This window comes from Numenius arquata, chromosome 2 (assembly GCF_964106895.1).
Source record: "Numenius arquata chromosome 2, bNumArq3.hap1.1, whole genome shotgun sequence".
NCBI lineage: Eukaryota > Metazoa > Chordata > Aves > Charadriiformes > Scolopacidae > Numenius > Numenius arquata.
The window spans coordinates 23,318,898-23,336,702 of NC_133577.1; the positions used below are offsets into that span (position 1 = coordinate 23,318,898).

The 17,805-nt window shown below is 40.8% G+C and overlaps 1 protein-coding gene across 1 annotated transcript in view; it reads right to left on the bottom strand.

Annotated features, from left to right (window-relative positions):
- The window catches only part of PCNX2 (pecanex 2), a 161,412-nt gene that overhangs the window by 133,997 nt on the left and 9,610 nt on the right, over positions 1-17,805 (bottom strand). Inside the window, exons 4-8 of the mRNA XM_074168043.1 lie at positions 15,750-15,786; positions 13,577-14,869; positions 4,690-4,837; positions 4,376-4,521; positions 3,083-3,176 (exon numbers count right to left, since the gene is read on the bottom strand). Of these exons, the coding sequence (XP_074024144.1) occupies positions 3,083-3,176; positions 4,376-4,521; positions 4,690-4,837; positions 13,577-14,869; positions 15,750-15,786 (1,718 nt within the window). The remainder of the gene's footprint in view (positions 1-3,082; positions 3,177-4,375; positions 4,522-4,689; positions 4,838-13,576; positions 14,870-15,749; positions 15,787-17,805) is intronic.

Sequence of the window (17,805 nt, forward strand, 5' to 3'; positions counted from 1 at the left end):
CACAGCTTCAAGCAAGCCAGCACCCTGGTGCTTCTCCCAGCAATACCCACAAAGCAAGTGGCCTCTTGCCATCACCTGTCCTGCGCCAAGTCTCCACTTTGTAGAGGAGAACATCAAGCTACGATCCGTGCACATCCACACAGTTACCCCACTGGCTCAACTCAGTTTGACATTTTCCCTTTAGAAGCAGCTTAGTCCTAACGCTATAAAGCGAGCATGATTGGTGGAAAGTGTTTTAAGAGCTTATACACATCTACTGCAGACCTATCAATTGTTCTCCGTAAGCTTATTCTAGATTCTGAAATCTGGGCTCCCTGAGATCAAAACCCTATCCCTCCTATTCAAGGAGGATGCCACCTCTTATGTCCAGGCATTTATTTTCTCCTGCATCCTTTGACCTCATAAAATCTAATTTGGATGGCTCATTAATGGATTCAGACACCAAGCCTAAAGCCATTGTTTCTGCATCATCTCAGGTACTCATGAAGAAATACTGACATTGTCTTCTCCTTAGTTAACCACCTCAATACAAGAGAGATATCGAGGTGCTGGAGCAAGTGCAGAGGAGGGCAACAAAGCTGGTGAAGGGCCTGGAGAATAAATCTTATAAAGAGCGATTGAAGGAGCTGGGACTGTTTAGTTTGAGGAAGAGGAGGCTGAGGGGAGACTACTTGAAAGGACATTGTAGAGAGGTTGGTGCTGGTCTCTTCTCACAGGTAATTAGCGATAGAACAAGAGGGAATGGCTTCAAGCTGCAACAGGGTAGGTTTAGTTTGGACATTAGGAAAAAATTCTTCACAGAAAGAGTGGTCAGACACTGGAAGAGGCTGCCCAGGGAGGTGGCTGAGTCACCATCCCTGAATGTCTTTAAGAGTTGTTTAGATGTGGTGTTGGGGGATATGGTGTAGGGGAGAACTTTGTAGAGTGGCGTTGATGGTTGGACTCTATGATCCCAAGGGTCTTTTCCAACCTGAATGATTCTATGATGCCATGATTTTTGATAGGCTGGGAGATGGGCTAAGGACATCTCGGAGGTGCTTTTCATGTCTCTCTTCTAATATCCTTTCATAACAGCAGCATCTCCTGTCAGTTTGGACTACTCACACACTGAACATCTCTACCAGAGGAGGGCTCAACCTCAAGAGAATAATTTCTGTTGAGAACTCTCTACAGACAGAAGAGACTGTAACTGAAGCAATCATTGATTACGCTGTGTGCTTTATTTTATTCTATTTGCCTTTTTCTTCAGTAATATAAAGGTTATTAGTTAATAATTGTGATTATTTAGCTTACCTTTAACCATGGACAAGAAACTAATCTGATATAAGTGATATGCATGCTTGCAGGTGGGGAGGGGAGAAAGGGCAAAGGAAAGATGCCTCATTCCTCAACTGTCACTAAAGAAGATTTGCCCCTCTGTTTTCTCTAGCTCTCACTAATCTCTTCAGCCTAATCATATTACAAACTGCCCTTGCAAAAACCAACTTGGGCACGCTTCATGCTTCCTTGTCTTCCTTCCTTGTTTTTACTGTGAACTTCTGCTTTGTACTTTCCTTCATGCTGCTCTGTTCTTGCAAAAGCTCATGTCCTGTCTTCCCATTGACTCCCATACAGAAACACTCCTGGGAACCCACTTGTCTTTGCTGCCTTGTTTTGTTCCCTAGTCTGAACTATCACTGTACTCTGAGATTACAGGCAAAGGTGCTGATCTTTAGAAATTAAATGGATGTAAACGGCTGTAAAGACTATCTGAACTTGCTTTTGTCAACAATGTTTAGCAGACTCCTTAAAAATAATTCACATCCCTGGAGGTCTGCAAACCACAAACTAAAAAACAGTACTTAACATAGTAGAGAGACATCACATAAGCATCTAGCAAACTGGCAAAGACAGATTCAGAAGGATTACTTATATGACAAGGAAGATTGTTCTTTTGATAAAAATCAGATTAACTAATAAATGTCAGGGGACAGTAAACTATTTCTGAATTTAGGACACATTCAAGTTCACAGTTATATGATGGGGAAGGAGAGGAGTACTCTGTGCAAGGTGAAACAGAGTTGCAAGAGTTAAATAGCCCCAAAGAAAAATGTTTGATTTTAAGGTCAAAGCTGAACTCTTAACAGGTTGTTTAGGAGGGGTGGGGGGGTGGCTGTGCCAAACACAAATCTCTACAAACACAAATCTCTACTGTAGATGAACTCAAACTATTATTATTTTTTATTCTTCACCTACTGACTATTAAAAGCATTATTCTCATGTCTCTCATAACAAGATTCTATCCAAAATGCTAACACTGTTAACATGGTCCCAAGCTGTTCAAAAGTCTCGACTGAAAGCCAAACACTTGAACAATAATATTTACTCTTAACAATGACCCTTTTCAACGCCAACTCAACTTTTCCAAATGCTGTACAACAGTATAAAAACCACAAAATCATTTAATAAAAAAACCCTGATGAATAATTAAAATTCTTTTCACAGATACGCAACAACAGATCACATAGGAGAGTAGGGAAACCTCAGTCATGAATATGGGATTTACGTGGATCACTCCAAAAAGATCTTTGAAAAAAGAAAACAGTTCAGATACCTTTTCAGAGCAGCAAATTATCATTAGAGATTTTATGCAAGGTGAAAGGCTCTGCTGCTAGAATCCATAGGAAACAGTGTCACTGGCTGATACTGACAGCACTAAAAATCTGCAAAGGACCCAACAGGCACAGGAAGCGAGCAAGACAAGGTTGAGAGAATAACTGATAACCCTTACTGGTCCCACTCACTTTGTTTTATTTACAGTCTTACTTATAATCGCCACACTTGACTTTGGCTAATCCCAGAAAGTAGCGAAAGCACACCGCATAGTTCTGGTTTTCTTTTTCAGTTTTCCTTATCAATATTCTTACAAACCAATCACTGTTTAGCAGAGAACAAAAAAATGCATGCTTTGACGTCTCTAGAATAGGTGAGCATATTTATTCTCCAGTAATTCTCTTCATACGCATCTTTCACAGCTACAATCAGTTTCATAGCTTCTAGCAATGAAAACTTTTAACATTTCTAAAAATAAGGGCTTACTTACTGAGCATTTGAAATACAATCACAATTTGATAGCTGATGTCGAAAATTTCCTTCCTTCTGACAGCCAGCCTTTAAATAACAGGATCGAATTTCCCCTTCAGAAAATACAAATGAAAAAAAAAATAGTTCAGTGATATGATCATTTGTATGTTTTATAAAATTTGTAAAACATTTTAGGTCAGGCATCATTTTCAGCCTGTGCACTAGGCTTACTTTAGATTCAGAAAGCAAATTAATATTTGAACAACTGAAAACTCAAGACAATCAAAACACAGAAGTCACAGTGAAAATTTAAAAAGGTACATAAAGTAAATGCAAAGCCCACCTATCAATGTAAGTTCACTGTAAACTGTGAAATCACCAGATTTTTTTTCTTTCAGTTCACAAAAGTGAGGCCAGGAGGTACAAAGCAGCAGAAAATTCTGCTAGAAGTGTAGCCACTGCTACTTCCTCCTTGCATAAGCAGCAGAAAGTGAAGGGTCGCTGCTCACTGACCCAGGTCATGCCATCTGCCTGACTGGCAGCTGCTGCTTTTAGGCCCACAGAGCACCAGGGGCTGCAAATGGCACCAGGAGAAACTGGCAGAAAACCCAAGTCTCTCTGGGGTCACGAACAGCTACCATGAGCACTCATTCCACACTAGTTTTGGAGGCAACTTTAAGGGAAACACAGCTTTTGGGACAGCTGCCTTTCAGAGGTGCGGACTAGTAGCTCACAGGGCACCGCATGGAGTTCAAACAAACCACCACCAAGTATATTACAGCTTCAGCCTCCAGGAATAGCTGTAGAGCAGCAGCATCCCAAGCACAGGAATGGGGCAAGACTAAGTCACTCATTAATTCTCTTGAAAGGGGTAGCAGACCATGACTCTGAACAAGAGCAATGACCATGTTATCAGAGAGAGTTCAGTCTGAGCCAAATGAAGAACAAACAGTAAAAAAGGGGAACATTTATCCCAGGCAGGCCAGTGCAAAACTTCTCATCAGGCAGGAAGCGCCAGGGATTCTTCTGCAAAGACAGAAGTAGTCTTCTGGCCTAGCCAGCATTTTTTGAGGACAATGTTTGGAAAATAAACATCATGCAGTGTATAAGCCTCAGGTCTGTGATGGTCGCTGGTGGCTTTTGAAAACTCCGGTTATTGCTGATCTGACTTCAAATTACTAAGCCATTTTCTTTCATGCGCTTGGAAAAACATTTAATCAGTAACAGACAAGAGAAATATCGTCCCAGGGCATCTAAAGTTTCTTTAGAAATTTCCTCACACATTGTAATTATTTCAACTACAGAAACTCACCATTTTCATCTATGAACACGTGCATTGCATCCACAGATAGCTCATCTTGCACAGACGCCTCAGGTCCGCTTATTACTTGCAAGACAGAACTGTCTTGCTGAGAAGTTACCCGGTAGATTATCTGCCTTTGCCTGCTGCCCTGGTAACTTGACACAAAAATGTTTCAAAACTACTATGAGGAACTTTTTTCTTGTTCTCAATAAAACAGAAAGAAAGAGAGGTTAATTAAAAGTTTATGTCATTTCTACTCAGTGAAACAAAACAGCTTACATCATATCTTTGAAGTACAAAATTGTAAAGTAAACTGGCCTTACAGTGCTGCAAATTTGGCAGACTCTGGTAGCACCGGACTAGTACTAGCACGATCTTGGCTTTGTACATCTGATCTTTCCTGTTTAGGAAGTTGCTCACAGTGCTTTTCTGTTCCCACCATTTCTTCTTTTCTCTCCATCGACTGGCTATCTGGAAAACAGGGCAGTGAAGTGGAGCCACTTTCCACAGATGACTGTCAAGAGTTTCTTTTATTAATTACTGAACAAGACCATCTGAAAGAGAAAAGCTAACACACTGCAGTAATTACTAGTTTTATGGAAAACATTAAAGTTACTTAAAACAATACAACCACAGAAATCTGGATGAGGAGGTACTCTGACTCGAGGCTGCGTGAATGGGCTGTTTCAAGAATAGGCTGCATGAAGCAAAGGACAAACTAGAGAGAATTTCTGCTTTGCTTCTCCCATTGTTTCAGAGGGAAGCAATCTGTCCTTAACCTAGAATGGTAAGAGGCTGCCTCCCTGGGGGCCATAATTTGTTCCTAAACTGTGTATACTGGCAGCAGAAAAGCAGAAGCACTGGCCCGTTCCCCTTTTACAAAAGGCAAAGCAGCACCTTCAAAGGAAACAGAGCTCTTGGACAGGAAAGCAGGTAGCTGTCTAATCCCTTTTCCCCTCTGGCTGCACACCTGATTGAGAACAAAGGAAAAACTGGCTCAACCATTTCACAGATTTTTCATTTGCTTTGAAAAAACAGAACTATAGATTTTAAAATATACATGATGCACTTGTCTGACTTCTACCACTTTGAATACAAATTTGAATACCAATTATATATATTACCTCTCTCCACGTGTATGTTATTTACTTATATATATGCATACAACTTTTAAGAACTAATCTCTTTTAGTTACTAACATTCATGTTGAACAGTGAAACATTTTGCAACTGTGTTTTGACTGTAAACTAAAAAAATTATCTGTTAGGATTCTAAAGTGCAACTAAATGATTTCATCACTACTATGTGCAGTCACACAATTACATGCTTTAAATGGAAAAAAAAAAAAAAAAAGGTTTTTGTGGCGCTTCTTGAAGATGCCTCAGTGAGTCTTGCACCTTCTTGCACTAAGCAAGATGTATTGAAATGTACTTACCAGACTTCTTGCAATACTTGCTTTATGCTTGCTTACTTTATAATAGTTGCAATACACTTTGAAGGTTCAAACACCTTCAAAATTTAATCACCAAGAAAAAAACACAGAAAATCCCCCCATAAAAAATTCGACTTGTTAAACCATATTTCGTACCAGTACAGTTACCATCCTAACCTGCAAGAGTCACCAGTCAAGAAATAGTGGTGTCATAGCTAAGATAGTCTAAGGATAAAACAGATTCAAGGCTTGCAGAGACATAATATCTTTTATTATGCCAACTAAAATAATTGAAGAAAGTGAACTTGTGGATATGCAGACCTTCCAGATCATGTCTTGTTTTCCTCCAACTATATCAGCTGATCTAATAACATCTTACCTCTAGAAACAAACCCACCTTTGGGAGTTAAGACATCTCTACACCAGTTTCAATTCACAGGACACACCCCTCTAACACCCTAAAGCCTCAGACACTCGCACATAACCAGTTTTCACTGCAGAAACTTCACATTTACTTTGGGGAGGAGGGGGGCGAAATCCAGAAGAGTAAGAACAACTTTAATTGTACCACCACATCTCGTCCCAGCAGGTCTCAGCCCGTCACATGAAGCACAAGCAGCAGCACCAAGCCTGACCAGTCCCATTGGGGCCCCAGACACTCACCAACCAGGGCACCATAAGCAAGAGGGAAGGGGCAGTAAAGAAAAAGACACTGTAACCCCCGCTTGGAATAGCAGCGTTTCTTCAGCTTCCATGAGAAGGAGGAGAAAAAAAAAAAAAAAAAAAAAAAAAGATCTCGCTGCAACACTGCCAATGTTCTGAGTCTTCTGCTCTCTTTCTGTAGCACATGTCGACCACGGATCCCGACTATTGTGCAATAAATACAAAGAGCATAAGTTTGGTTTAGGGAAATCTTTTGTATCTCTTGTGCGTGGAGACAAAATTCAATAGATTTCCAGACCTACCTTCTTCTACTTAGGGAAGTTGGGGGGGGGGGGGGGGGGGGGAGAGGGAAGGGAGCAGACACCACTATACACTTTTTTCCTCTCTTAATTAAAGATTTAAACTCCATTTTATGCAGAAACTGTGCCTTATTTAACTGCAGCATTACTGAAGCATCCCCTTAATGATGTAACTGTACCTGAGGGAGGTGATGGAGCTACAGACACCTAATCGAAATCACCTTCCTAACGGCTTGGGCTGTTCAAGCTGTAAGAATAATTGATAGAGATCAGAAACTGTGGTTTTAATAATCTAATTGGTCCCATATTGCCCAAAACTAGCTCTAGGGCTGGAACAATTAAAAAGATTTTTTTAATTTGATTATCTAGTGGTTTTAGAAAATGCCTCTCTCTTTTCCATTCCAAACCACAAGCCTTGTAGACTTCTTTTCCCTGCAGTGGTAAAGAGTCATAATAATAAAAACATAAACGTACTGCTTCTTGCAGGCTTTATATGCCAATTAAACAACAGCATGGTAATGAGTACTTGGAGCACTGGAAAGGTGGGCTACAATGGGTTTATGATTGGTTTTCATGATTATTACTCATTTTCATCCAGGTGACTTACACCTTCAGTATTTAAATGGAGACAGAGGTGTCTAGACTAGGAGTGTTCTGCCACGGTACATAATTGGCTCTACGTCACCAAATGCTCCTTGCATGCAAATTGTGCTGGCAAAGCTCAAGTTATGAGGAAAAATCCTCTCCAAGAGCAAGAGAAGAGTAAAAAGCACAATGTGGCAGTGTACCTGCACCTCCTCTGTAGCCTCCTACCACAGCCACTTACCCCAAGCCACATGTCTTCTGGCATACACACGGCTGGGCTTGCAGAAGCTCCAGACTCAGACCCAGGCTCTGTAAGTAACTTCATAATTTATCTGGAAATTATATGCCACATGACTCATCTCTGAGGCGTAACTATCAGGATTCGTGGCTAAGTCAGGCTTGGGGAAGGGTGATTCAGAAGAACCCTGCACAAACAACCAAGTTTTGGTGTGTACATCATTTTTGTATTTTTGTTGAGCACAAGATACATCCTTTAGTTATCCTGGTGAAGGCCTTACCAAGATAAACATTTCTTATATGCCCTATAGGGGTATAAGATACATCCTGTAAACATTTTTATTTGCACTAAAAGAGTTGTATCAGCATAGCAACATTACTTAAAAATGTAACATCCCAACACTGACAAACAAGTTCGTAAGTTAAATGCAGTTACACTACCAACTTTTCCTTTGCCATGTAACTTTTTTGTTTGTGGAACAGTTTTTAGCTATCACAAATATTTGTAGACAAGCCTTTAAGCCCATACTGGGAAGAGGCTGAAAACAGTTTTACAGTTGAAATGGAGCAGCCTTTGTACACATAGTAATTGCAATAACTGACTGTCAGTGTATCTCAACTTTAAAGTTGCCTTATTATTAGGTAATTAGAATGAAATTTTATTGCTCTTGTATGTTCTCCAAAATATTTTTATTATTTTGTGCCCTCTCTCCAGAGTCTCCCAGACATTTTTTCCTCATCTTTTACTTGTATATCCCTATCCCAATCTCCACAACTCACTCCTTTAAGTTAAAATGCCACTGTTGTCATAATTTCAAATGCCATCTGGTTTCAAATCTGGTCAAGCAGCATTAAGCTAATTAAGCTTGAGTCTCGTCTGTTCATTAATTGCTCTGCTACAGAATCTACTTCCTTCCACAACACTACACTCCACAATAGGAAGTTTCACTTTAAGATATATTTGTTGCCTATTTGGCCACTCTATGCTTGTGTTTGTACCAACAGGAAACAAAAGCTTTACAAATTGTGAAGTGTCCCATGCATATCTCTGGAGAATATACCCTAAGGACATTCCCAACCCTTTCTTCACTGACGGCTTTAGCAGAAACATCTAGCTTATGTACTTTATTCTCAACCTATATTTGCCTATTAGGCAACAAATACATTAAAAGAAAAATCTGATACTAAAGCTGGTCACCCAGCAAACAATGTGAGCACCCAGGGAACCTGACACAGTCCAAGACTTGTTATAAAAGTTCAACATGGGCATGAAGAAGCACATGGGATTATCCATTAATCAGGATTACCACATTAATCCTGAAGCAAAAGGAAAAACTAGTGATACTTACTGTACCTGTTACAGGACAGGGAGACTTAAGCATCCGAGTAACTTGTTTAAAACCATCTCCTAGGCCAGTAGCAGAACTGGGAATAAAATCAACGTTTTTGAAGTCTCAGGTAAGTAGTAATGCATTATACCTAACAATTATGCCAGACTACAGTCCTCTGAAATAACCTCATAGTTTCTTTACAGGTGTCAACCTTATCAAACATACTATTATCTCTTTGATTTAACGACTGAAATTTTAAAATCTCAACCCGTCAAGCCTTACACATCAAATATCACATTTAGAGAACCAAGTTCTGCTCCCCATCCAAAGAGGGGCATGAAACGCCACATGGTCCTTCTCTGGCATAAGTCAGGGATGGCACACAGCCGCTCCATGAGAAGGCCGAGGTCCTTGGTGCTACCTGCCTGCCAGCAAACTCCCCTCCTGTTGCCTTCCACCACGGCTGTCATTTGGGCTGGTGACTCAATGCACAAGATCTCTCTTCCCCATGATTATATGGCAGGCAATACCCCTCTTTCTCACATGCAGAAGAAAAAAAAAACTGAGTAGTCTAAAAATATCTACAAGAGTATGTTTTAGTTTTTTATAGGAGAAGGGTAATTGCTTGGGATCCAGAAGAACTCACTCGAGGTTGCGGTTAGTGCACTGCCCAGAATGATGAGTACCTTTTCTAAAAAGAGCCTGCAAAACATCCAAATTCAGGCCACACAGTCCTGGTTTATGTTCTCCTGCACCGGTCCCCACCGCTCCCAAGGTGGGCTTCGCTCCCTGGGTGATAACATACCTGTCCTAGATTACAAATCAGCTGTGCCAAAGGGGACATACATGAGCCTTTGCCCTGCATAAGTCTGATAGAGAGCTGCTCTTACTCAGCTCCAGGCATGTCAGAGGAACCCAAGACAGCCCAATAAACCCAGCTTTCCTTACGCATCTCAAAGACTGAAGAAAGTTTGCAGTTGCCCTTCCACATGCTTTCATTACGTGGGCAGTGCAAGTTTGATTTAAAACTGAAAGGATACTGGCCTGAAAGTCATTTTTAGCAACAGTGTCAGTGGTACTTTCTCACGATCCAGAAGAGATGGGGTGGCAACAGAAAAGCCCTTACAGACAACTTTTTTTAAACATTAAATCTGGCATCCTTAGTAGTGCTAAGCAAGTCTTTAACTTTCTTGTATTGCATTTTGCTGAGCTATTTACTGGCAAAGGCTTACATAGTCAAGACGATGTATTTTCTGTTTCCACACAATTCACAAGTGTGTGGAAGAAGCACTCATAACAAAGATCCACACATGACGTTCACTCACTTGCAAGGCTGCTCTGATGAGCCCATTTCTGCACATTCTCTAAATTATGCAAAATGTCAGCTTTCTTACACACAGCTCTGAATATCCAGCTTTCCAGGAATTTGCCAAGTTTCTCACGTTGCCTAATAAACACCTTTGTGTGGTGCACTTCATGCTCATTTGGACTAGGCATCTATTATTAGCTTTTGCCAATTAGGCGGTTTGCAAGGTTAAAAGAACAAAAAACAAACACAACCAACCTCCTCCCTCAAAGCAACTGGTGCATTGCTTTACTTGCTCTGTATTCCCCATACACACACTTTTTTTTTAACAACCACTTTAATGTGGGAATAATGTTTATTCAGATTTGTTCTAAGATGCTATTTTGTTAAAGCATATTTGTAATTGCAAGGCTGTAAACAAATTAGAGTCTTTCTCATTCCTAAAATCCAGTCCTACTGTGGGGAAGCCGCCAGTAATGACAGTAATTTATTTTAGCAAACAGCACATTCTGACTAGACTAGAAAAGAAAGCCTCTTAAAAATAACTGCCTTTGAACTATCTCGTCCTAGCTTAAAGAGTTCAGATTGAATCTCCTTTTTCCCACAGCGTGGGCCCGAGGTGCAGGAGGCACCTTGCAGTGACAGGAGCCACAGCCGCCATCCCCACTCCTGCAGGGCATCCCCCTTCCTGGCCCGCTCCTTTCCCAGGGTGGCACTTGCTGGGCCCACGCCAAAAATGAGCAGGGACACTTCATTATACAAGTATACAGCTCAACTTCACGCTCTCACAAACATATGGACTTGAGAAAATAGGACAGTCAGTTCGGGTCACTTCGAGTACCAGCTTAGTTTGAGGGAAGCGCAGAATTCTCCTGTTTCCTCAGGATCTTGGATTCCAGTAAGAATCTCATTTGCCAAATCTAAAGCATAATAACTACACACATGTTAATAAAGTGTTGGTTTGTTGGGTTTTTTTGCCACTGTGGAATCTATGAGTCTGATTTATTCTGATCACCCATTTGCTTTCTTCTATGCAGCAATCTTCCCCGTTCATATTATCTGAGGGTACGTGTCTGAAAGCCCTTTGCAGATTAGCTGCATTTTTAAAAAACCAAAAAACTCACCTCTGAAATTTTTCTCTTTTCTCTTTTCCAGCTAAATCACATCACACAAAAGTCAAATTCTTGTTTAAATACTCCTTTTTAAGTTTGAGGAGTAGCAAAGATCAAGATCTGCTTGCCATGACCCTCGTTCTGTTGCTTGTGCTGCACAGGGAGGCGACCCCAGACCCGAGCCCCTGCACCCCGGGGACCTGGCGGGGCTCTCCAGCCCCAGCAGGGCATCGGCTGAGCTGGCTGGGGTGGAAAGCAGGGCTGGCCCAGCACACATCTTGGGAAACCAGGGACTATGGACTGGAGCCAGCAAGGCAGGCTGATAAACTCGATAGAGCAGGACAGAAACTGCTCTGCAGAACAAACAGCCTGAGAAGGCAGGAGAGAGATGGGTAAGAGAGGCCAGAGGAGAAGCATCAGGCCCAGGAGGAGAAAAATTTGTCATGGGAATGGGGAGGAGGGCAAATAAAGGAGAAGTGAATGCAAGCCATGGGGAGGCAACGCCTTTAGGCAAGCTCAGGAAAGTGGAAAAGGCTAGAAAAGCAACAGTGTGGATTGCCAGGAAAACAGAGGGAAAGACAAGAGAGAAGCAGTGAAGACGAAGGAAAATGAGGAGATTGCACAGGTGGGACGTAGAGTAGCTACACTGAGAAGGGATGAACAGGGGGAGAGAAGGCACGGGATTAGAAATATAAAGTGGAAGGTAAAAAGGACACAAGTGAAAGACGGAACGAGATATGGGTCTAATGTAATTAATAGGACAGGTGAGAGGAAAGAGAGTTAGGAAAGGCAAAGGGAAAGGTAAAGAGAATCTACAGGTAGATGACATCAAGAAAATAAAACTATCTACTCAGTTTTTTTTAAAACAAGATGACAATATGAAATTCACGTTTGTGAACGTGAATGAAAAAAAAAAATTTTGAAAAAAAAAAAGCTGACAGACTTTGAAATCAGCTGTGTGTTTTTCATGTAATGGCAGGCTCTTGTGGCAACAAGCCAGGGGAGTACAGATTCCCTAGAGCCTGTCTAAGGACAGGGACACCATTGTAAAACAAGAGAGCCAAGCTGTTCTGCTGAGTGCAATTAAGTTTCTTAGCTTCCATGCAAAATAGGTATTGAGAATGCATCCTCTTAGGCTGCCTTAGAACAGCCTTACAGTTTACGTAAACCATACATTTTGGAGAATGGGAAGATACGGGTTGTCTTATTTCACTTTGGCCCAGATCTTTTAAACCGATTGCACTGAGTAAGTAACCTCAGGCAAGTACCCTGAGGATGCTCCTGCCTTCACTGCACTGTATCTCGCATCCTCATGAAACAGTCCTGCTACTTTTGCCTAGAGAGCTGCTAAAGACACTACAAACAATATTCCTTCCTAACAGAAAGCAGTCACAGAGTTAGGTAACAGCGACAAGAATGCTGATTAAAACCAGATATTTCTATATAAGAGCTGTAAATTGGGTTGCATATAGGTTTTAGAATTACTCAATCGAGATTATTTTTATTATAAGAAAAAGCCCTTTTGATTAAATGGGAACTTGCATGGGAAGATACCACTTTTCATTAAAATACTTTCATTGAAACAACTACCAAACTTTCCTTCTTAAAACCCAAATATTTTAGTTTTAAGGAACTAAAAATCAGAGCTCTTATCTATTGAGAACAAATACATGATTTTTTTCATTTTATTTTAATTATAAACCAACCCACAACTATGCAGGAAGTTTAGGAATGCTTGTGTGTGCACACGTTAGCTAAAAGTTGAATCATCACCAGTGACAATCTCAGATTTCTACATACTTACAGGCACAGATAGACAACTCTTCCAACATGCACCTGGCACGATGGAAAAGGGCAGCTGTAATGCCATAGCTATACACATTACACATCTTTTTAAGGTATTTTTGGTATTCCAACAATTCAGGCCTGACATATGCATATATTCTAGTACAGAATACTAGATACATACGGTATACATAGATACATACCACCTACTGAGGTTAGCATTAGGTTTTACAGAGGCAAATCCTTAAGAAAATAAAAATATTCAAAGAACTGCAGCTGACGTTATCACACTTCCACTAAATTAGCCTGTCCCACTAAGCCCAGTCCTTCCCTGGCCCTATTAGCAAACCCAGTTCTCTGGGAATTTGTCCTGCTGCAGATCTCAGGCTAAGCTGCTATAAATAATGCAACTAGTCAAAACTTCTTTATTCCAAAAAGAGTTGTAAACCATGCATCATACCTCCAACAAGCCCGTTCCCATTTTCCTTTGTTGTCTCCATTTTGACAGTGGATTGATTAGATGTCTTCATCTTTGAGGTATTAATGGATTCCAGAAGGGAGACAAACTCTAGAAAGTTAGATTCATTGGGCACCTGTCCTTCTTTAGCCTCTAGATCTGATTTAGAAGTTGGTAAGGTCTTTTCTTTGTCCGATACCTCCATGAAATTCTTACTTAAAAGTACATCTGTCCCACTGTCTACGCTCAGCACCCGCACGTGCCTCTTTTCATGAGCAGCTCTACAGGACTGTGGGTCGAGGTTCTGTGGGTCCTCCTTAGAAGTGAAATCCACGGTCTGCACATTTTCAGAAGCAGTCTCCTTATTTGGATCTGAGCAAGTGTTAGTTTCTAAAGCAGTATTTGCTGGGTTGCTGTGCTCCTTCACTGCATCACCCGATTCATAGCCAGAGCATTGGTTGGATGACAACTCTGCCTTTCTTTCTGGAGTTCTTTCACCTTCACTAACTTCTGGGCAAGCCTTATCTTTGCTGTCATCAGACAAGTCAAAAGTGATAACGGGGATTCTGAGCTGTTCATTGGTTTGCTGACTTGGCCGCCCTGCTGTAACTATACCAGATTCGAGGGCTGAGCTTGTTCTCTCAGTTCCCAGAGCCTTTAAGTGGACAGAGCCCGCTAGGTCACTGAGGGTGGTGTTTGATGTAGTACTCATTGTGATGACAATTTTAATGGGCTCACACAGCTGGTCTCCAGGAAGAGAGTTGTCCACAACTGCAACAGCAGTCTCACTGTCTGAGCAATCAAGGTCCTCATGGGTATTACCAGCATTGCAGCAACTTCCCATGTGCTCAGGATCTTTGGTTGCAAAGGCATTGCACTGTGGGCAATTACTGATAAAGCCTGTCTGTGGTGACCCATCTGGTAATTTCTCTCTTCTGTAGCTTTTAGGATTACTCAAATGGTCTGAAATAACTGAATTTTCACTGTCCCATGGCTCTGAAGAAATTCCAGTCCTTAAAATATCACCTTGTGATGAAGAAATATTGGAGAAGTTTTTAGCTACATCTCTGTCCACAAGAATATCTTGGCATCCAAGCTGCCCATATAGCTGTCCGTTCCCTCCTTTTTCATTTATTCCATTATCAGAAAGTGTTTCCACAGCAGCTGGTTTTGTCACTATTGCTGATGTGGAAGCACCTGAAGCAGAGGCTGTAGAAACAGGTAATTTATCTGCTTTGATACAGGGTGAGGTAGATGAAACTGGTGTTGCAGCCTGGTCTTCTAATACCGTAACACCTAACAAAAAACGTCTGGGAGTTAGGTCTCACAAACACGAACACTGTTCATTATTGAAGTATGATCTTTAGCTAGCAAAATCTGATCCAAAGCAGAGCAAAGGAAGCACAGATGATGTAGCTGATAAAAACAGTTCCTAAGCAAGGATCTGTTTTGTTAGCTACATGTGAGATACTATAAAAGCAAGCTGGAATCCTTCCATGTCAAGACAGGTGTAGCAGCATGGCTATTTAATTTAAATAGTCATAATAGCTTAAGAAACAGCTAATATCAAAACTAAAATGTTTTTCAGAATCATCCCCACTTAGACAGAGATGAAAGAAAGAATAAGCCAGCGTGGCCATAGATTGTTACATCACTTTGTGCAATTCCTAAATGGTCCCACAGGCTATGGCAATCAACCTTAATAAAAAGGAGACAAACTGAGATATATTGAGACATCTCAAGCACTGGATCTGTAGGCAAAGCAAGGTGTGCTGGAGTATACACTACCGAGCTAAAGGTCAACAATCACAACAGGAGTCTACAGTCAGAAAACGTTTAAGGGCTTTAAAATGTAATCTGAGCATTGGCTTCCTGGTTCAATGCTTTCCAGAGGCACGGAGCTTCCCAAGAATGTGGGGGGAAGGCTCTTCAATCTCTCTGTGTCAAAATGAGGAGAGCTACTTGCACTGTCACCAAAAGGTTGCATCCTAAACAGCTTGGCTGATAGCTAAGAAAGCTTAGTCTGTTCCCCTTGAGATTTTGTTCGAGCTTTTCCATTCATCTCCTAACATGAGGCACAAAAGAACCTGCCACGGGGTCCTCTGTGCCACTTTCATTTTGTGGCAAGCAATGATTAAACAAAGGTTTAAAGCGATTCATAAAGCCTTCAGGATACCTCTGAGATCTTCAATAGTTTCCCGTGTTGGCAGGTCCTAAAAATAAAAAGAAACACACAAAATTAGCATGGACATTTATTAAATTCCGCTGGAAAAAACATCTATCAATGTAATAGGTATCTAATCAAAGGTTAATTACAGCATTGGTAAGTTGCTTTGGTAACATCACTGAAATTTGGACGTGTACCTTGCGCAAATGCAAGGGGTGGATGAGGAAGATGGTTATAGAACAGTCATGCTCCAAATTGCACCATTGCAATTGTGTGTGATGTTTGGGGAGGGGGAAAAAGAAAAATCTAAGCTTTTTTTTTTTAAAAAAACATTTTGCAGTGCCTAATCCAGATTATTATTTTTTTTAATAATTAAGAAATAAATGTGTTCATCTGTTTTACTTTTCCAGCTATATGTTTCCAAAGTACTAAAATGAAAAGTTTGGTCTGCAGTACTTGGTAACAATTTCTCAATGGAAAACTAGAGGACAGAGCCATTAAATTATCATAGAATCTTTTAGATTGCAAGCAAGCTTTCGAGGTCATTTAGTCCAAATCCCCTCTGCCATACACACACACTCAAAGCAGATACAGTTAGAGCAGGTTGCTCAGGGCCATCTCCAGCAGAGCTTTGAATATCTCCAAAGATGGAGATTTTACCACCCTCTCTGGACAACCTCTTCCAGTATTTGACCACTCTCTTGGTAGGGGGAAAAAAAAAACAAAAAAAAACCAAACCACACCAACCAACCAATAGCAAAACAGAACAACCACACCAAAAACCCCTTTAAATCCAATTGATCTAATCATAGTTTTCCACGGCTGCAAGTTGCAGCCACTGTCTCTTATCCTGTCACTGGGTACCTCTAAGAGTGTGCTCAATCTTCTCTATATATTTCCATAGGAAGGAAGCTGAAGACAGAAGTAAGGTCTTCCTCTACTCTTACAAAGGATTTTAGCCTCACAGAGGCTAAAACATCCCAGTCTGTCTGTCCTCATACATCATGTACCTCAGTCCTCTTGGTGGCCTCTGCTGGATTCTCATCAGCAGGTCAATGTCTGTGGGAACTGACTGGGGAGCTCAAAACTAAACACAACATTCCACAGTACAATACTTGAATTTGGACTTCAAGAGTCTAAATTCAACAGCCTAAGTGGATAACTAGGAAGAAAGTTATTGGGAAAAATTAGCGCGGCTCTCTTCTTGCTGACAGGCACCAAAACCAAGAGGAAATAATTATCTCCTAAAATTTCATGGTGGTATTTGGGCAGCAAGAATAGGAGACTAGGTTTGACAAGACCCAACCTATATATTCGGAAGTGGGCAAATCTTCTTGGACAAGAGTCAAGAAGAAATGGGTTTGCAGAATGGACAAATACCAGAATACTGGGGACTAGGACAGAAACAAGGTGAAAAATATTTTACCTCATAAAAGAAAGCTATTAATGTCTGTGAGTCACACAGATGCTACAAAAAGGTAAAAACACTCCAGGAAATGAAGAAATAGTTCAGATTCAGACCAGGATTTGAACAGTTCGCAGTAAATAGGGACACAGGGTGGGAGTGGAGGGATATGAAGACAGAATGAAGTATCAAATAGCTACTTATTCAGAGATCACTAACCATCCTCTGCACTGAATGAGGCAGGAGTCCTGTAGAAAAAATAGCATGGCATCACATAATTAAAGATTTTATCACAGTATACGTGGGGAGTAGCTTAAGATTACATAGACGGCATTCATTCTGTTTCTTAATTTTTGGATACTTAACTCTTCAACCTTCTCATGGTTATTTCCTACTTTTTTCTTTAATAACATCTACATACACCCCCTTCATCACTTCATACACTATTGATTTAGAAAGCCAATGTCATGGAATACACATACATGTATTTTTAACCTCATGTAGACATCTCCTAAATAATGTTTTTTTTATGCTTTGTTTAAATACTCAAGAGATGTGTTGGGTTCACTTTACAAGCATAAGTTTAGTTATACAAAACCAAATTATTAATGCTCCAAGAGCAGATCCCTTCTGAGGCAATGAGAAGCTGCTCAGATTGCA